Source organism: Hipposideros armiger, unplaced genomic scaffold (assembly GCF_001890085.2).
Source record: "Hipposideros armiger isolate ML-2016 unplaced genomic scaffold, ASM189008v1 scaffold_676, whole genome shotgun sequence".
Classification (NCBI taxonomy): Eukaryota; Metazoa; Chordata; class Mammalia; order Chiroptera; family Hipposideridae; genus Hipposideros; species Hipposideros armiger.
Window position 1 is genome coordinate 703,570 of NW_017732026.1, and position 22,577 is coordinate 726,146.

Below are 22,577 nucleotides of genomic sequence, written 5' to 3' on the forward strand. Positions count from 1 at the left end.
CAACTGGACAAACAGTTAACCAAGTTTACTATGTGGAAGTGCTGAAAAGGCTGCATGAAATAGTTAGATGACCTGATCTTTTTGCCAACAACTCATTGCTCTTGCATCATGACAATGCACCAGCTCACACAGCACTATCTGTGAGGGAGTTTTTAGCCAGTAAACAAATAACTGTATTGGAACACCCTCCCTACTCACCTGATCTGGCCCCCAATGACTTCTTTCTTTACCCAAAGATAAAGGAAATATTGAAAGAAAGACATTTGATGACATTCAGGACATCAAGGGAATATGACAAAAGCTCTGATGGACATTCTAGGAAAAGTTTCAAAATTGCTTTGAAGTGTGGACTAAGAGCTGGTGTTGGTGCATAGCTTCCCAAGGGGAGTATTTTTAAGGTGATCATAGTGATATTCAGCAATGAGGTATGTAGCACTTTTTCTAGGATGAGTTTTCCAACTTAACTGCCAGTACTCATATTTTAACTCCAAGGATACACTTATCAAACAAGAATCCTGGATATTACTCATTCATCCCAATAATTCACACTGAACAATGAGAAGGCAGCTCAGAAGAAAACTGATATTAGACTGCAAATAATTTGAACAGATCATGCACATGTAATTCTCCTTTCTTATAAATCTTCAGAAAAGGAAATTCTGAAATCAGTAACTGTTCCCTAATATCACCAAAATATGTCTTAAATATTCATCTTTCATAGACCTTATTCCTCACTACTAAGGTACTGGGTAACATATGTTATCTCTAGTTATTAGGTATCTAAATATGAGATACCTCTCTGATGTGTGTTTGTGTGTGTATGTGAGTGTGTATATATGTATGAAAGTCTGAAAACTTCATATATATTAATAGTTGTTATTACAAGGGTGATTCTTTGTTAACCAAATAGGACTCTACGATTATGGTTTCAATAATGAATAGCTGCACACAAATCCAATGAGATGCACAGTACAACAATAATAAGTATTTAAAGAACCGGGAGCAAAGTAATTATTTGTTAAACAGTTACAAGGTACAGAATATTAGCTTTGGATACACAAATGTAGTAACAGAACTAAGATTAAATAATTTATTCCATGTGCTTTCTCTGCTCCAGTCTGCCATTTAAGATCATAAGCAGCTATTGGTTTTCTGTGCTTTCTTCCAAAAATCCCATCTTGCTTTTAAATGGCCTTTTGAAATAAGTTGGTTGCATAATCTTAAAAGAAAAAAAAAGAAAGTTCTTCAGTATTGAATTGAAGAAAAACTAATCTACAACTTCTGGTTCTTTGTTTCTCTTTACTGAAATGACTTGTATTACTTTGTATTTAGTTTACTCTTGACATGAAAGTTTCAGAAATATTTATTTTCATTTAAATCCTGTTTGAAATAATTTCTTGTAAAATAGTAAAAAAAAAAGAAAAATCTAATTAGGTATTTATTTAAAACTCCTCACAAGAAAAACAAATTTTCCTTTTCTGCTCATGTGATTGGTTCCCTTTTCTGTCTGGATGCCCAATGTACCACCACCTCCATTTCCCTCTACTATGTTTAAATCTCGATTTAGTCTTAACAGCTATTTTCATTTTCCATGTGTAGTGTTGGTACAGGCTCGTCTTCTGGTGCATTTCTATTTTAAACATTATTGAATGTTTCAAGTTCATTGAAAGAGTAACCCCTTTCTGCCCCTCCTTATACAACTAGTTGAATATAACTAGTTGAATATACAGAATACAAATCATAACAGTTATTGCTATATTTCAGATTTTTACAAAATATTTGTGGCTTGTACATCCTCTAACCAATCAACAGGCAGAACTTAAAGTTTTATTTTACTACTTAACCGTTGAAATATTAGTTCCGCTCTTATCTTCTATTGTACTATTCTTTCACTAGGATGCTGAAGCTCTATACAGAAGCCTACATGTTGTCAAATTTATGTCATTTGACATCAGATGTATTATCCCAAGTTCTTTTTAATGTCTCCTAATTTATCATCTAGAAAATGAACAAAGGTTTACTATTTCCAAGTTAAGATATTATATAGTTTGTAATGTAAATTTGAGAAATAAAAGTACACATTATTGAAACAGAAAAAAAAAGTCACAAAATATGTCCTGGTTCAAGCTACTTTTCTTTTTATTAATAAGTGAGGACATATACAAAAATCATTAGGCAAAGTACTCAGTTCATTTAATGTCAGCCATTATTATTATTATTAAAACATCAAAATGTACAGGTCAATATGAAATACCTTTGAATTTTACAATTCCAGAACCACAAAAAAATATTTTTTGTTCTTCTGTAATACTCATCTCTTTCACAGTTGTTCCCTTCAGCCAAAATGTTTCCATTATGTTCTCAGTTTTACCCTAAGGAAAGAATAGTATTGAGTTGCTGCTTATAGATAATGAAAAAATTCACTCTTTTTGAAGAAGGGCATTTGATCATATTGAATTTGTAAGGTCAAATATATGAATCACACAAATGATAAATTATAAATGTCTTGTCAATAATAGAAACTTCAAGCAGCTTGTCACTTAGTATTGCTGTGCTCAACAATTCATCCGCTCAAACAGAAGCACAAAAGGAATTGGTGCTTCGCATAACATCTGTCCTAGAGTCCAAGAAAATCACCTCTGCTCCTCTTGGCATGCTGTGTGTTTCCTTTTTTTATTTCTATCTTCAGCCTAGTCTTACTCTAAAATCTTACTGTGACAATAGCTAAGTTTCTTGAACAAAGAGACCTTATTAATTCTACTAACTAAAAGCAATTTTGATTCAGATTAACTCTATATCTTATAAAGCCTATAATAAATACTCTTCTAATTGAACTTTTTTCCAAAATCAGATTATCTTCCAACAGATGTTCATTTCTTGAGTATATTTCCAGCATGTGACTTTCATGTAGAAAGTCATATTTTAATTACAAAGAATTTAATTAAAAAATTCAATTATGTGGAAAGTTACTAAATTCTAACCAAAGCTATGTCTCTACTGAATAGATGAAGAGGACAGCTGTCAAATAAGTTATTATATATTGGGTTGTTGGAAAAGTCATGACACATTTCTTTTATGTTTTTCGTTGCAAAAATGCGTCATGATTTTTTCAACAACCCAATATTTATGTATGTGTCTTTCTCTCCGTCCCCACCTTCCCCCTTTTTTTCACCACACATTGGGGGGGAGGGGGCAGGGATATTTAGGAAATTTACATTAAATACAAAATACTGAAATATGGATTCCAAGAAGTTTGCCTCCTAAAATGCATTCATCTTCTCTAAAGTTCCCAACACACAGTTGTGAGCCTATTCTCCTACTCTCTATCCTCAAACAGGAACAAACAATGACACTGAAATAACAGTGATCAGAACTAGGAGATCATATTCTAGTCATAGTTCAACTCTTAACTAGCATACATACCCTTGGCTAGATCACTCGGTCTATGTAGGCATCAATTTCCTCATTTGTAAAGAGAATGAGTTGGAGTAAATTGCACTATTGCCAACTGGGTTCTAGGGACTCTAACATGCCCTCTCAGGACAAAGAAGTGGGGAGTAATGGTGAGGGCTAGGTGGTCGGTGTTCTTCAACTAGAACAGAGAACAGCTCTGCTTTGGTGTGTTTGACTTCTTCATACAGAATTTTATTGAAAGTATGCTGCACACAGTGGTGTGCACGCGCGCGCGCACAGACACACACACACACACACACACACACACACATAGACAATATAATAAAGTAGCTTGCATGTCTAAGATTTCCCTAGTTTCTGTTATCGTTTGTACTAGCTCCCCTTGTTTTCAGCAGACTCTAAATGCTCACCAAATAAGGAATGCACTCTCAGGTTCTGAAAGGTCTGTTAAATTCTATCTCAAACTTGCCCTCTCTTGAATAAATAAGTCAAGAACTTCCGGATTTACTCATAGCTTAATTAGTCAAATCAATTATTCAAAGTGCTAATCATTCTCAAACCTCTTTTTGAGAGCTTCATTCAAATTAACATCTCCTGAATTTGAGTAGAAAATTTATATATGAGAAATATACTTACATAATGGGCTTTCCTATGGTGAGAAGTAAAGAGAAATTACACAATAACACACACACACCACACACACACACACACACACACACACACACACACACCCTGGAATGTTTGTCTTTTTACCTTAAAGTGTCATGGCCCTGCTTTGAGACTTTGAGCCCTTACATAGCCATGATTAAGTTGCTTCCTCAAATACACTGTTTCCATCACATTACCATGAGCAAATTTTTATATCACATCTTTATAACTTACAGCAGAGGTTTGCAGAGTGTGGTTCATGGAAAACTGGTAAACAGGGGTCCTAGAAGTCAAAATTTTATTAATAATAATAGTATAATAATATTGTTTTAAATGATACTACCCTTTTACAGTGGGTTGAAATTTTCCCTCTTGGCACATAACCAATAGTCAACTATTGTCACTCTATTCTTTATTGCCATATACACACAATTAAAAAATATATAGTTTCACCTAAGAATTTCTTTGATACAGTTCTAAATATTGTTAATTGCATTAAATCTCAAAACTTGAGATCTTTTAAATATATGTGTGGTGAAATCTGAAGTATGTAAAAATAAAAACAATAAAAATGAACAAACGCTTCCACACTATACCAACATGATGGTTGTCAGAAAAAAGCATGTGGGCAAGTTGGTTGGGTTTAAACCGAACTAACCAACTGCTTTTTTTCATGGAACATCATATTTAGTGAAAGGAATGAATAACAAACTATAATTATCCAGACTTAAGTATTTGGCAAATATTTTTATTCAAAATAAATGGAATGAAACTTTCATGTTTAAATAAATATGCATGACTGAATTTGTTACAAATTATAAAATCAAACTTTTGAGGAAAAAACCTGAATTTTGGAAACCTTGTGTTCTCCACCTTGAATTTGACACCTCCCAATGCTTTTCTAGTGAGACTTTTCTAGTAGTATGGTCAGTGATGTCAACTGTGTTTTTCTGGTTGTTGTTTTTGCATGATAAACTATGCCAACATTTGGAAGGTCTGCATAACTCAATGAACTAATATTTTTCAAATGACCAAAGCATGATGTTATACAATCATGGATTGGTAAAAGATCCTTTCAAAGTAAAAGATGGACCAATGGATATTAATGTAGCAGGGTATCAATGTTTTATTAACATGGTTTCAGATTCCAAATTGCAAGAATCTTAAGAATCTAACACCTGTCAAGTTCTCAAGAAGTATCAAAGAAGAACATTTACAATTATGTGAAAAAACTATTAAATTACATCTTCCATTTCTAACTACATCTCTTTATTAGGCCAGAATTCCTTCATATACTTCAACCAAAACAACCTATTATTAAACAATTAACATAGGAGTACATATGAGTATCCTGATTTCTTCTATTCAGCCAGACATAAACGGATTTACAAAAATATAAATTATGCCATTCTTCTCACTAATTTCCTTTTGTTTTGGAAAATACATTTTTATTATATGTTATAAATATTTACACATACTACGCGATTGCCATTTTAAATGAATTAATAGGCATTTTAGAAAATATCTCAGAAATTAATTTTTAAATTCTAATCCAGTAAATATTGATAGATATAATTCAAATGCCCAAAAATCATTCTGGTTCCTCAATAATTGCTTAGAGTGCCCCACATTAACCTCTGCTGTGTATATTTTACTATTTACTTTGACTACATTTTAAACTGCTAAATTTATAGTAAATTTTAATCTAGATCTCTAAAGATGGAGACTTTCTTTTTGATTTGGTAACATCATCAGATTTAATAATCACACTCTATTATGTTACCAAGTTCATCATCAAACACTTTTACAAAATACTTATCTGACATTCTCTAAGTTTTAATGCCAGAATCAATAATTATATAATTTTGTCACTGGTCAATAATTATGAAAAATGCAGTTTGTACTGATAGTACAAACTACCATGCATGGTATAATAATTGCATGGAATTGTGTAGATGTTAAAAATATAAACTCTATTCATTATGCCTTCAAATATAAGAACTCAGGTTGATCACAAAAGACAGAAGCCAGTACACATGTAAATTGTGTCAGTAAAGTCAGTTACCAAAGTGCTATCAGTGAACATGGAGCAGTGTGAAGCCACAAGTATCCATTTCCCCACAGAAACATCAAAATATCAAGCAAAACTCAGAATAAACACTATCGAAATTCTGGAAAATAGTCAAAGGTTTACAACAATTAAGTGAAAACTGAATCAAGGCAAAGGCAAATTACAAACAATAAGAAAGCTTTGTGGCACTCATTGGCTATTACTACAATCACCTCCCTGTCATGGTTGTAATCTGTGTTAGCAGCCTGAACTTAGAGTATGGAATCCTGATCTCTGAGTGTTGGAGGAAACAGAGCAGATCTCATTTTCAAAGAATTTGGTTTGCCTTCTCTAAACTCTGTGGGGCATACCTGAAGGACTGACACAAGGCACTCATCTTTGTTACACCTGAGTCATATCACTCAGCATGGAAAAGTAGAAGGTATTCCTCAAAAACATTGTAAGGCAAATGAAAAAGGCACAGTCACCGAAGGAAAAAGATACTGTTAAGGCATAAAATACAGCATCCAAAGCTTGTGGAGAAAAGATGGAGAAAGAGTCTCTTTGGGAAATTAGGTTTTCGAAATGTAATAAAATGAAGCTAAAAATCAGTAACAGAAAGAAAACTTGAAAATTAACCTATATGAGGAAATTAAACAGCACACTCTTATGAAGCATTATTTCAGGGAAGAAATCACAAGGGAAATTAGGAAATACTTTGGGACAAATTAAAATAAGAATATAGCATACTAAAACTTATGTGATGAAATAGAAGCATTATTCAAAGGGATACACGTATTTATAGCTGTAAATACCTCCATTAAAAATACATAAACTCAAGTTGTGGAGGATACCAAGATGGCAGAGTATATAAACGTTGTGCCTGTTTCCTTCCATGAACACATTAAAATTACAACTAAATTATAGAACAATCAACCTGAAGGACCATCTGAAGTCTGGCTGTACAGAAGTTTTATAACTATGGATATAAAGAAGCCACGATAAGACTGGTATGACAGGCAGACACGTGAAACCGGCTGGTCCCAAACATCCACGTGGTGGATGAGAATTGGAAGGGATACCTAGGCTACGGAGGTTTCCACCGAGGAACAAAGGGTCCCAGCTCTACTGCTGGCTCTCCAGCACAGAGTAGTGGTGCCGGGAAGAGGAGCCACCGCAGCATCTACCTGTGAAAAACAGTGGGGATTCCAACCATCTGGATGGGACAGAAGATAGCAGGAAACCCAGCGCTCCTCTTAAAGGGCCAGCACACAGGCTCACTTGCTCCCGGGCACTCACCTTGGACTCTGGCAGAGGGACAGTGACTCGGGGGGTGTCAGAGTTATATAGGGAGCAGACTAAGGTGTGTGGCTTCGAGGCCCACATCATAGGGGTACCAGAAGGAGAACAGAGAAAGCAAGGAATTGAGAGCCTATTTGAAAAAATAATGACTGAAAACTTTCATAACATGGAGATGGAAATAGACATACAGGCTCAAAAAATTCAGAGAGTCCCAGACAAGATGAACCCAAACAGGCCCACATCAAGACACATTATAATTAAAATGGCAAAGTTTCAAGACAAAGAAAGAATCCTAAGCAGCAATAGAAAGGCAACTATTGATAGTAACTTATAAGGGAGTTCCCATAAGATTGTCAGCTGATTTCTCAGCAGAAACTTTGCAGGCAACAAGGGATTGGCACAAAATATTCAACATCCTTAAAAGCAAGGAGCTACAACCAAGGGTACTCTACCCAGCAAGGCTATCATTTAAAATTGAAGGTCAGATAAAGTGCTTCTCAGACAAGAAAAAGCTAAAGGAGTTCATCACCACCAAACCAGTATTATGAGGAATGTTAAAAGGACTTCTTTAACATGGAATAAAAAAGGAAGAAAAAGATCAAAACTATGAATAATAAAATGGCAATAACTACATATCTATCAACAATTACTTTCAATGTAAATGGATTAAATGCTCCAATCAAAAGACAGAGAGTGGCTGAATGGATAAGAAAACAAAACCCTTACATATGCCACCTACAATAGACTCACTTCAGACTGAAAGACACACACACACAGACTGAAAGTAAAGGGATAGGGAAAAATTTTCAATAGCCAAGTTGTGGAGGCAGCCTGGGTGTCTGTCAATGGCTGAATGGATAAAGACGAGGTGGTACATGTATACAGTGGAATATTGCTCAGACATGGAAGGGGGTGGGCTCTTGCCATCTGTGGCAGCATGGATGGACCTGGAGGGTACTGTGCTGAGTGGAGTGTCAGAGGGACAGATGCAATATGATTTTGCTTATATGTGGAATCTAAAGAAAAAAGCAAGCAAACAAATCAGAAACAAACTCATAGATACAGAGAACATTTTGATGGTTGCCAGATTGGAAGGGGGTTGGGAATGTGGGTGAAAAAAAGGAGAAGGGATTAAGAAGTACAAATTGGTTGTTACACAGTAGTCATGGGATATAGGGTATAGCATAAGGAATATAGTCAATAATATTGTAATAACTATGTATGGTGTAAGATGGGTACTAGATTTATTAGGATGATAGATGGGAGGAGGTTTGGGGTCAGGGTGAAAAAGGTGAAGGGATTAAGAAGTACAAATTGGTAATTATAAAATAGTCATGGGGATATAAAGTAAAGCATAGGGAAGATAGTCAATAATATGGTAATAACTATGAGTAATGCCAGGTGGGTACTAGACCAGTCAGGGGGATCACTTCTTAAATTACATAAATGTCTAACTACTATGCTATACACCAGAAATGAATATAAAAGAATATTGAATGTCAACTGTAACTGAAAAATTAAAAAGGAGGGGGAAAAGATGAAGAGGAATAAGTGGTCCAAATTTCCAGGTATAAAACAAATAAGTCGTGGGGATGTAATGTACATCATAGGAAATATAGTCAATAATATCATGATAGTGTGGTACAGTGTCAGATGGTTGCTGGACTTATCATGGTGATCACTTCTTTAGGTATATAAGTATTGAACAATTATGGTATACCCCTGAAACTCATATAATATTGTATGTTAGCTATATTTTTAATAAAAATCTTTTAAAAAAGTAAATAATAAACTCAAATCAATAACTTAACTTTACATGTAAAAAAGTAAAAAAAAAAAAACCAACAAAAAGAAAACCACTGAAATCTAGAAAAAAGAAATTTAAAAAGACTAGAGTTACAAGAAATGAAATAGAAAATTGAAAACCATTAGAGAGAATCAACAAAACCAAAAGTTGGTTCTTTGAAAGGTCAACAAAATTGAGAAAACATTTGCCACACTAAGTTTAAAAAGGAACAGGATGCAAATAATCAGTCAGATATGAAATAAGGAGCTTTACTAAAAATCTTACAGAAATAAAGTGATTTATAAGACAGTATTATGAACAATTGTATGCCAATAAATTAGATAACTGAAATAAAATGGGCGTATTTGTAGAAACATGCAAACTACCAAATTGACTCTAGAAGAAATAGAAAATCTGAACAGACTTATAAAATGTAAATAAATTGAATCAGTAACAAAAAACTTTCCAACAACAACAACAAAAATCCAGAAACAGATGGTTTCATTTGTGAATTCTACCAAACATTTACAGAAGAATGAACACCAATCCTTCTCAAGTTCTTCCAAAAATGAGAAGAGGAGGGAATGCTTCCTAACTCATACTATAAGGTTAGAATTATCCTGATCCCAATCAGGACAAAGAGAATAGGTGAAAAGAAAAGTTATCAATTTTCCATATGAATATAGATGCAAAAATCCACATTGACATACTAGCAGAGAATGGCAGTACAATTTTTTTTTAAAAAATTAGTAAACCAAACTCTTCAGCATATCAAAAGGATTATGCATCATTGAGAAGAACAATTTTTCCCAGGAATGTAGGGTAGCTCAACAAAAGAAAATCAACCAATATACCAATATATTAATAGAGAAAACAGGCAAAAGTACATGATCATCTCAACTGATGATAAAATACATGTGACAAACTCCATCCCTCTTTGTTTTTCATAAAAACACTCAAACATCAGGACTAAAAAAAAATGTCTTTAATATGATAAAGGGCATTTATGAAAAACCCAGTTAAGATAATAGTCAATTATGAAAGACTGAAAGCTTTCCCCCTGTGATCAGGAACAAGGCAATGATGCCTACTTTCACCATTTCTAGTCAACACTTTACTGGAAATTCTAGCAAGAAGAATTAGGCACAAAAAAGAAATACAAGGCAGCCAAATTGGAAATGAAGAAGTAAAACTATCTCTATTCAAATATGGCATTATCCCCCCTATATACAAAAGCCCAAAGAATCTACAATAACCTATGACAGCTAAGGGAATTCAGCATAGTTAAAAGTACACACTCAACACTCAAAAGTAATTTGTATTTCTATACACAGCAATGAGTAGTAAAAACAAACAAACAAAATGTACTTAGGAATCAATAATAGCATTTAAAAGGATAAAATACTTAGGAATAAATTTAACTGAGAAGGTAAAGACTTTTACACTTAAAACTACAAAAATTATTGAAATGTGACGATGGTTGATGAACTGCTGAAATACCATGCTAACTAAAAGAAGTCAGACTCAAACATCACATATCATTTGATCCCATTTATATGAAATATTCAGAATAGGCAAATCTGTAGAGACTGAGGGGAGATTGGTGATTGTCAGGAGCTGGGAGTAACTGCTTAATTGGCTTCCTTTTGGGATGATGAAAATGACCTGGAACTAGATAGAGGTTGTGGTTGCACACAGAGTGAATGTCCTAAATTCCACTGAATTGTTCACTTTAAAATGAATAATTTTATGATGTGTGAATTTCATTTCAATACAATTGTTATCAGCACCATGCTTTGAGTCAGAGAGCAAAGATGATGAATGTGCTAGGAAAAAGTAAGGTAATCTGAGTAACTAGAACTCCTGAATGTTGAACTGTAACCTGTAAAAAAAGTAAATTATTTGACTTTGTTCCCCTAATATTATATTATTACAGATGATGCCCCAGAAAAAGAAGGTAAACTGTGAGCCTAGGATTAAAGATCTTCTACACCCATGTAAAAGCCAAATTGTGAGGCCCAAATTTAAGGCACAATCTTCCATTTAAGGAGGAGATTTCCCGTCTAGTTTCACTGATTCCAGTTTTTCTAGAGTTTCCCAAATTGAACTTCACACTCCCTTGAACAATCTTAGACCAAGAAAAGTAATGTGGAAGAACAACCAGAAAAAACACTGAACAAACACTGAAAATTTTCCAGAACAAAGGCAGAAAACAGTATCAGTGCTATCTTATTTCTAAAATAAATATTTATATTAGCAGGAAGCAAAAATATGGCAAAATAATTAAAGTTGTACAGTGACATATAAATAATTTGTATACAGTGTGGTTTAGGGGGGGAAATGTGCACTCGTTTTTATCATGGATATTTGTGGTTTTCCCCCCAAAATATGATAGCTGAAATAAAAATTCATACAGCATTTACATGCATAGTTTTCAATTGGCCACTTCTGTCATTTACTCCCTATGTGTCCCTCATCTAACCCCCGCTTAACTTCTGCTCTGCTGTGCATTCCCTTTAAGGAATATGCAGAATCAATTCGCTCATTAAAAAAATGAAGAGGCAGAATAAGGCAGAGCACATTTCTATTTTTTTCCCTGTAATGTTTTTTTTTATTTTTTTTATTAGTTTCAGGTGTACAAAACAATGCACTAGCTATGCTTTTCACCCCTCACAAAGTGACTACTCCTCTCCCCCCTATTATGCTAAGTGAAATAAGTCAGTCAGAGAAAGACAAATACCATATGATCTCACTTACATGTGGAACCTGTAATGTTTCTTGCCCATACCTTCCATGGGTGCACTAATATGTCTTAACTTACATTTCAAAAGTTAAGACAAATGGTAGGGCCAAAAGAGCCAGGGACAGTGAGACAGCTTCTCCCTGTTCTGTGTGCCCTTGTAAGACTCAACAGAGTAATGCAGACTACGAGTAAATTATTAGTATCTGTTCCATGTCCATGGTGTGAGGATAAATAAAATAGTACGTGTAAAGCACTCAGTACAACATCTGGCATGTAATAAGCAGTTAATAAATGAAGGTGACTTATTAAAACAGATTGTCTTCTGACTCTTGTAAAACTGAACGCATTATAATGTAAACCAAATCCATTATTTATCTGATTGGAGAATATCAAGAGATGAGAATAAGTAAGGACATCAAATCTGACAAGTTATTGAAATGGAGTCATAAAGCAAAGACAAAAAAATAACTACTCTTAGTTTATTAATGCCAGAGAAAATTGTCTTTTATTCAACATCAGAAATCAATCTATTAGAAAAGCAACAACATTCCACAGTCCATGTTATCTGGGATAAACTGATATAATCTGTCATTGTTTTCTCTTTGGCAGCCTGATTATGTCTGGGTAATACCATATTCAAATGTACTCATCTGTGCTGTTCTGGGAAAATCAAGCAGAGATTATTTAGTTTATGCCTATCCATACAACATGCCTCCTTTTTTAATTCAACAAAATAAAATAAACAAGTTGCCTCTTTGTAGATATTGATATCTCCAAGTGAGTAATGCAAATTTCGAAATCTGAAAAATATTATTTCCTTTTCATAAAAGGATAATAGGATAGTTTAATTGTTGTTTTAACATTTTAAAACACAGGTCAGATGCTTAAATGACACCTTTTAAATCATGGCTGCCAAGAAATTGCTAGTAACATAATATAACATGACATTTTAACTAACTATAACCAAGGGCTATTATTTTGGTAAAACGGAATAAACTCATTTTGAGTTTTTGTAGAAAAATAACAAATCAGTTGTCAGCAGTCCAATAAAGTGCTTAATTATATCAAACACTTTCTGGAAGATTATCTTTTTTTATAAATAGGGACAGGTTAATCTTTTTTTAAGCCTTGTGTAAAAACCTGCTGTCTAAGACAATGAGAAGAGAGAATTATTTACTTTAAGTCCTATTTGCAGCCACATATCAAGGAGAGGGCATGAACTCAAGTCAGTCTGATTTGAAGGTCAATTGAATCACTTTATCTGCCTTACTTTTTCCACAAATCAGGCACCTAAGTCAACCAAATTTCCCTGAGCCTAACTGTACAATCTAAAACCTACTTTTTCTTTAGATTGGTGTGTTATGAGGAATTAAATGAGATAATTTTGCACATTCTTTGAAAATATATGTAAGTTAGTATTTCTTCAAAAAAAGGCATGTGTTCTTAAATGTTAACATCTAGTTTTTGTTTTGTTTATTTTTCTAGATAGGGTTGCATAAATTTATCTAGTTCCCTCCACTTCCTTAGTTCTAAATCTTGGCACAAATAAATTATTGGAGCATATCTTCATATTTACCTATCAACATCACAATGGAAATTTCGACCTGTGTAAATTTTCCCCCAACCTGGCATCAGAATCTAGTGTAAAATTCTATTAGTGATACTTCTAAGAGTTGAATATAAAGGCATTCATATAGTGGAACTGGACAATTTCTTAAATTCTTGTTTACGATCAAGCAGAGTTCTGATGGCTTATACATGAATGCTTGGCTTCTTTTATATTCTGATAGACCTGTAAAGACCAACCCAGGGTGCTCACCTATAGAGGATACTAAAAAATATGAGAAATTACCTAAAGGAGTAAGATCTAGACTGAATGATGAAGACACAATTTCAATGCTTTACAACTTTGTCTTCAATCAGTTATGATAGTAATTTAACCTAGTGACCCTGTTTTGACACTGACTGATTATAGACATCAATCAAAGGGCAACGGGCCACTGTTGATGAAAAACAGGTGGCTATTTCAATATGGCAACTGGATTGAAGAGCTTGATCAATATTCTCTACCGAATACCTTGCAACTCATAAAAAAATGCACCTCTCTTCTCGGTCCAAATGGGTAACTGTATTCTGCATGAAATGTTTTCTGACAAAGTTCATTTTCATTCTACATATTACATGTAAATATGAGACTGCAAAGTAAATGCTTAGCTACATAAGACCGGTTTCCAAAGCTTCAAGTATGAATGTACACTCATACAATTGTAGAGTGTAATTATTGACCTTGTAGTCACATATTCTTTAAATAAATGCAGGTACTCTTTTTCTCTTTAATATAAACAAAAAAATGATCAATGCATATAAAAGTGTCAGTTATTTAATTAGAAAATTGGGGGTGTGTGATTTGTTACTTTCAGATATATTTATTAAGGAAATACTTAAATGGTTAACCCAGTATTCAAAAATAATTAGGACTTTTCTTTACAAGGCGGGAAAGTTTCTGACAATCTTGAAAATTAAGACACCTGTGTCAAATTACTTCTGTAATAAAATTTGCAATCAAACCAAGATTACAATGAACATGTGGTTTTCTGGTTATAGGCTTGTATTCCTTAGGACTTACCAGTAAAATGTGATACTATTTTGAGCAAAACAGTTTCTAAATCACATCTTAGCTTAGATAACTTTTTTATGATTTCTCAAGCTCTCCTCCCACCCACTAAAAAAAAACCCCACTAAATATAATTTCAAGATAGAAGAGGATTAGTGAAAGAGCTCACCAGATTTAATGTTGGTATATTTGTTATTAAATAAGTCACTATTATTGTTGTTCTTGTTGTTGTTATATTAGATAATTGATACTAGAGCTGCAATAAACTTTAAAAGATTACTTCCTATTCTGGCAAACCAAAGATGCTTTTTACTTCAACAAAACACTCAAGGTCAAATGAGGTAACTGATGTGCCCAAGGTCACTTGGCTATAAATGCATATGAATTGCTGACCCCCATCCTTACTGAAAGGATTATTCTAGAGTCAGCCCTTTGCCCTACATCCAGTATCTTGTTGGGCCAACAAGTCCATACCTTGCTGAATAATTTCAGGATCAGAAATTCCGTTTGCCAACATGGATTCCCCTTCCTGGTTAAAAGCTTCTACCTGCCTGACTGGTTTTGCCTAGAAAGCTGGGCCTTGGGAAGATATTGGTGGACAAAGGCAAGATGAGAAGAGGGAGTTTTGTGCGTTATATTCACAAAGGTTTTCCTTGTGGATGTATTCTAAGACAGCTGAGGGATCTCAAGTCTGAGAGTAAGAAGAAGGGTTGGTGTAATTTGACCATTAGTGTCTGACCACAGACAAGCACAGGCACACATGCTAAATCAGAAGTCTACACTAATGGTCTTAATGGATTCTAGTCCCCAGAATCAGAGGTTAAACAAACTCAAGTTTTTCCATGTCTAATGAGGGAGGAAAGACTACATAACTTCTAAGAGTGATTCCAGGTTTATGACTCAGATCTTTGGCCACAAACTGTTAGGTGTCTGGCCTCATATTTCACTCTGATATGTTTGATTTGAGCCTTTCATAAGAGTCATATAACTAGGCTAGTATTGGCTTGTTTATAACTCAAGCAAATTCCTAACCACTGTCATGACACCTACCAAATGTCTTCAATTTTATAATCTCCCAGGCCCACAGTGGCATTGAGATTACAGAGAGTGCAGGAAACACATTCGTCTGCTTATTATAGCAATACCTTTTCCACTCCAGCATACTGACTTCTATTTTTCATTTCATAATATCCCTGCCAAAATTAATAGTGAAAACCAAACACATTTGAACATGTGTTATATGACACTTAGTAAGCTATAAATCTAAATAATAACAGCCACTTCCATTTATATGATTAAGTCTTTGGTTTGGTGATGTTGGATTGTAGGTTTATGTAGTTGAAAAAGAAGGGGACTGGAGATAATAGACTTAAATCAGCCGACTACTATAGTATCTACAATGTTAAAGAATTCTATAGTTATTAATGAATGAATGAATGAATGAATGAATGAATGAATGAAAAGACCACTGAAAGACTGATTCCAGATTTCCACCTGTCATAATTTAACATTGAAACTATAGAAGATCAACATTACTGAAAGACTGTACTTTTTCTTGGAATTCTCCCTCATGTAATACAGTGTTTGGCATTGTGTCTAGTGGTCAGTAATTACTGAATAATCACCATCATAGGAGGAATAGCAGCAGCAGTGCTAGACACCATACTAAACACTTGAAGTATATTATCACATTAATCCCTCATCATAACACTGTAAAGTTGGCACTATATGTTGTACCCATAATGCAGATGAGTGAAATAAGAAACAATGTTAAATAACTAGCCAAGTTCCCCAGACTAGTAACTTACAGAGCCAAAACTCAAACCAAGGTGTGCCTCTTGCCCAAAGCCCTCACTTTAATAAAGGAATGAGTAAATGACATAATGAGATCAACTATATTATGTTTTCCTATTGGGGCAACTTGGAAAGGGTTGAGTAGAGGAAATTTAATTTAGTCAATCCTCAACTCTAGAAGGTCTTTGTTATACCAAACTCTCAAGGAACCCCCAACGTGTCGATATGGCCTTAGAGAGTAGCAAGAAAATTTGAGAAAGTGAGTCACCAGGAAAAGATACTAGAATCAGGATGGGAGAAAGCATAAGAGAAACATACAGGCATTATGGCACCAATTTCCTCCATCTGGCTGAGTCAACAATAGAAAGCAGTAAAACTGAACCATTCATTTTTAATAATTAAGCTAAAATTCTTATATTTAAGTGAAACACTATGCTGAACACAAGCTCATCTTCCAGAACAAAAATTCTTGGCATGCTGCAGCAACTTACAGCCATCACATCACTCAATTACACTGTACCTCAGATGGATAAATGAGGCAGTTAAGAGGGGGCTCCCAAAGAGCATGCTGGGTAAAGTTTTTTCTTTCTTTTTCCTCCCTCCTGACTCCCTGAATTTCTTTCTCAACCTCTTCATATGTTAAATAACAACTACAAACTATATATTTGAGAATTTATACATTTCGAAGCCTATATTTTTACAAAAATGGTATACTTCACAAAGTACCACGTTGGAACAATTGATATCTCCACTTGTATAATTAGTCATCATAATTAGTTGACTAAGTGACTCAGAAAGAGAGCTATTGTTAATCGTATTTCCTACATAACAAAATGAGTTCAACGTATTTTAAGCAACTCCTTAAATAACAAAGCCGAGGTAGGAACTACATAATACATAACAAATAGAACAGAAACACATTCAAAAACAGTTTATAACTTCATAATATCAGTTGATTTTTGGCCTCGTTCAATCTTATGCCAGAAATGACTATTTTTTTATAATTCTAAATCATCTATGGGTGTCCAATCTTTGAGGAAGCTAGCTGGTTGGGTTACAGCAGCATGCAAAATTTATTTGTTGCTGGAAGACAGTTTGGAGAATTTTAAAAAGGAAGCAGCCTTTGTCGCCTTCCATATTAGCACATACTAAAGGGCAGTGAAACTTCCAGGTTCTGAAATAATTCCCCTAAGAAAAATTAGGCCTACTGATAATTTATATATTAATGCTAAACATTTTAATATGAAGAACATAGTCCAAAGATCATTGCAAGGGCAATTTAGAGTGGCTCTTTAGACAGGGAGAATCTTAGAGTAGAAAAACTGCAGGGAAAGAAAGGAAAGGGAGAAAGAAGCATTTAGAGGCTTAGTTCATTTTTTTTTTTTTAAAGGAAGTGTTGATTTTTATCCCATATAAAAAAATCCAGCAATGCCATAAGAAATCCATATTTTCTTTTCTTTTCTTTTAGTTTCAGGTGTACAAAGCAATGTAATAGTTTGACATTTACACCCCTCACAAGGTGATAACCCCTCTCCCCCAATCTACTAACGCTCTGACATCAAATACAGCTGTTACAATTCCATTGACTATATTCCCTATGTTGTATTCTACCTTCTGTAAATATACATATACATATATATATATATATATATATATATATATATATATATATATATAATTATAGATGACATTCAGTATTATTCAACTTCAACTTCAGGTGTGCAACGCAGTAGTCAGGCATCTATCTATACAGTTTATGAAGTGTTCTCTCTAATAAATCCAGTGTCCATCTGATACCCTACATAATCTTGATAACATTATTGATTATATTCTCCAAACTGTATTTCCTATCCCCATGGCTATACTGTGACTAATAATTTGTACTTTCTAATCCATTCACCTTCTTTCCCATCCCCCATTCCCTCCCATTTAACAACCATCAGTTTTATTTTTTCCTATATCTGAGTCTATTTCTGTTTTGTTTTTTCATTTATTCTGTTCCTTAGATTCCACATATAAGTGAGATCATATGGCATTTGTCTTTCTCTGTCTGACTTATTTCACTTAGCATAATGTTCTCTAGATCCATTCATGTTGTTGCAAATGGTAAGATTTCATTCTTCTTTATAGCTAAGTAATACTCCATTGTGTAAATGTACCACAGTTTCTTTATCCAATTGTTTATCGATGGGCACTTAGGTTGTTTCCATATCTTGGCTATTGTGAATAGCACTACAATAAACATAGGGGTGCATATTTTATATTTTTGGAATTATTGCCATTTTGGATTTCTTTGGATAGATACCCAGGAATGAAATTGCTGGGTGATACAGTAGTTCCATTTTCAATTTTTTGAGGAACCTCCATACTGTTTTCCATAGTGGCTGCACCAATCTGAAATCCCACCAACAGTGCACAAACGTTCCTTTTCTCCACAGCCTCACCAGCACTTGTTGTTTGTTGATTTATTGATGATAGCCATTCTGACCAGGGTGAGGTGGTATCTCCTTGTGGTTTTTATTTGCATATTTCTAATGATTAGTGACATTGAGCATTTTTTCATACGTCTTTTGGCTATCTGTGTGTCCTCTTTAGGGAAATGTCTCTTCATGTCCTCTGCCCATTTTTAAATAGGGTTGTTTGTTTTTTTGGTGTTGAGTTGTACGAATTTTTTATACATTTTAGATAGTAACCCCTTACAGATGTATCATTGGCAAATATCTTCTCCCATTCAGTAGGCTGCCTTTTTGTTTTATTGATGGTTTCCTTTGCTGTGAAAAACTTTTTACTTTGATGTAATCCCACATGTTTACTTTAGTCTTTTGTTTCCCTTGCCCGCGGGGATGTATCAGTAAAAATATTACTCAGTGTAATGTCTGCAAATTTACTTCCTATATTTTCTTCTAGGAGTTTTATGGTTTGGGGCCTTACATTTAAGTCTTTAATCCATTTTTAATTTGCTCTTGTATGTGGTCTAATACGGTGGTCCAGCTTCATTTTTTTGCATGTGTCTGTCCAGTTTTCCCAGCACCATTTATTAAATAGACTGCCTTTATCCCAATGTAAATTCTTGCTTCCATTGTCATAGATTAAATGTCCATACTACCTAAGGCAATATATAGATTCAATGCAATCCTTATCAAATTACCAAAGACATGTTTTCCCAGAATTAAAACATATAATCTTAAAATTCATATGGAGCCATAAAAGACCATAAATAGCCACATCAATCTTGAGAAATAAGAAAGTGGGAGGTATCACACTACCTGACATCAAATCATACTACAGGCTATAGTAATAAAAACATCATGGTATTGGCATAAAAACAGACACATCAATCAATGGAACAGAATAGAGAGCCCAGAAATAAATCCATGCCTATGTGGCCATTTAATCTATGAGGCTTAGCTCATTCTTGTCTGATCTAATGTTTTGTCCCTCAGATCCTCCCTTAGCATTTTCACTACAGTTGGGCTATCAACTACGTATGGTACATTCAGATTCCACTCCTTCATCTACAACCCACATTAAAAGTCAAATGTCCCCTGCATTTATGAAACTGGCAAACATATGTCTCTAAGTAGCAATGGTGACCAAAGATCTCCTTGGCATTTTCAATGTATGTACTTTACATTTCAGCTTCCCAAAAATATCTTGCATGATATTTGAGCAAAATTACTGTGTTTTCCAAAATGTCTCGTTATACATTTTTTTTTACTCCAACTAATGCTAATGCACCCTAAAGTACCACACATGGCTACCCTCCTAAGGCATCTGAACGTGAAGTTATCATCCACAATACCATCGTAAGAGAGGAATAAAGACAGATTACCTGGGGTTAAGAGGATGACTGACATAGTGATGAGTGAGCATACAACTAAAATCACCAGCAGGGCTATAGCAATTCCCTTCCAGTTTCTCTGTGGAGGGCTGTTACTTCCCAGTTCCTACCGAGATAGAAAAGAAAGTTTTATAATTATACATGCTCCAAGAGAAATGTATTCATAAAGAAATGATTCAGTGCATGGCACAATCACAGTTTGAAAGCTGATTAGAATCCTTTCCTCTTCAGTAGCTCATTTAATTATTCAAAGGTGCATATATTATAAATGGCTATCTTTTGGGGGGCAATCTTATTTCTCTAAGAGATAAACCAAGATACCTTTCTGCCTACTGTTCAAAATGCAGATGATTTTAAATGTACTAACTATAAACACCAGGATGATAGCCAAAATACTCTGCAAAATAATTATGGAAATAAAGTGTGCCATTTACATTTTTTTCTTGCTACAATGGAACTTACAATAAAGATTTAAATACAAATATTCCCAAAGCACTATAGACTATGTTACTAACTGTATGGGGTGGGGTGGGGGGAAGATTAGAAATGGGAAAATCATTCAAAATGCTGCTCACTGCAGAGCAGTGCACAGTTGTCAACACAACAGGTCCTTTTTAAACAGTTCCCCCACCACTCATAAAAATCAACAGGGTGTAGTAACTAAATGAAATGAGCGCTTCTATATCAATGGTTAATGGCATCCTCTCCCTAGGCAGCATGCATGATGCTGTCAAGGAGATAAGATTGATAGGAAAGAATAAACTTGAGCATCTCTCACAATGCATGGAGGAAAGCTTTTCATTTGCAGATGATCTGTGTTCTACTCTGTTGACTAGAAATGTGAGAGCACAATTCAACAAAGCACAGCACAGACCATGCTGGTTTGAAATGAATGTCAGATTTTCTTTGCAGTAAAGTACATAAAACACTGAGTCTCTTGTTTCTTTCTTCCTGCCCCATCCCCTAACCTCTTTGCCTCCTTCCCCAGTAGAACCTTCTTTATTCAGAAATATTTAAGTTCTTTTGGGACAAATAAAACAAAATACGAATTTTACTATTGTGCATAAATTATCCAAGAAGCCCTGCTTTAAACAAAGATAAACAGTATAGCAAACATTTAACAAACTATTGGGTCATTGGGTAAGTCATGATGCATTTTTGCATTGAAAAACAGAAAAATACGTCATGACTTTCCCGACGACCCAATGTGAATTGGTTCCTGTGACTCATAAAGCATTGAAGCCAGTTTTCATCCAGTGAAGCTGGCAAGCAATTCTGCCATAAATACTTACTTCGAACTTGAACTAGGCCCTAAATAAACGCCAGAAGATACCCTGCATAGAAGGTATTTTGTTCTTGTTTGTTTTACCCCATCTGAGATCAACCACTTTGTCTTTCATACCACTGATGAACCAAATTCATGAGAAAGCAATTCTACTCTTTTATATGACTTGCTCCACACTTTTTTCATGCTTATTAATGTTTGTTATCCAACATCTGTATTCCTCTTGCATTTTGGTTAGAATTGGTATTCATATTTTCCACATAAATCAAGACAAGAAGGTCCCCAAATCATCAGCATTAGAGTAACAACAATTAAGACAAGCAATAGTAGTCTTAAGACTGTAAACTATTTGCTGAAAGGCAATGTTACTTCAGATTTATAGGTGAGTTTCTTTGTCAGAATCTGGATGGTGTGATGGTCAGTTATTCTCCATATTATGGCTCAGAAGTCAGAGGGGCAGATTAGAAAAATCAAAGCCTACAATGATCCAATAGCCAGAAAGTTGTGAAACACTCATCTCAAGAAAGAAACAATAGGAAACGGGTGTCTGCGCTATGAATCATGATTGCTTTCATATCTGTTAAGTCCAAGAGAGGTGAGCTAAGTATCGTTTCACAGTGGAAGAAAAAGGGGAAAAATAATAAGATTAAGAAATTGTGGCTGACTTCTCAGTCTAGTAAACCAATCAAGGGTAACTTATAAATTTAAATAAACTAATTCTGATCTTGATTCACTGTCGCTCAAATGTAAGGCAAATTATTAGAAAAATACTTCAGATTGTGTTTTTCACTTTTTGAATATGATGGAATCACCATGTGATGTCTAGTAGATACTGTCTAATACAGTAATAGCTTAGCTATCTTATTATGCATTTGGTATTATACCAAGTATTTTGTATTCATAATCTCACATAATGCTCATAAAAATCAGGTGAGATTACTATTATTTTGACAGATTCACAGATGAGAAAAATGGGATTTAGAGAGATTAAAAATAAATCCACTTACAATTAATAAATTAGATCTCAGGGCCCAGTTTATAAAGACTGGCTTCAGAAAACACTTTTCACCACTAAATATGCTCTCCTAAAAGTAAATGTT

At 34.3% G+C, this 22,577-nt stretch overlaps 1 protein-coding gene across 1 annotated transcript in view; it reads right to left on the minus strand.

Annotated features, from left to right (window-relative positions):
• Window positions 1-20,316, minus strand: part of DPP10 (dipeptidyl peptidase like 10) — a 521,286-nt gene extending 500,970 nt beyond the window's left edge. Inside the window, exon 1 of the mRNA XM_019626422.1 lies at window positions 20,184-20,316. Within this exon, the coding sequence (XP_019481967.1) occupies window positions 20,184-20,208 (25 nt within the window). The 5' untranslated portion in view covers window positions 20,209-20,316. The remainder of the gene's footprint in view (window positions 1-20,183) is intronic.
• Window positions 20,317-22,577: the final 2,261 nt, after the last annotated feature.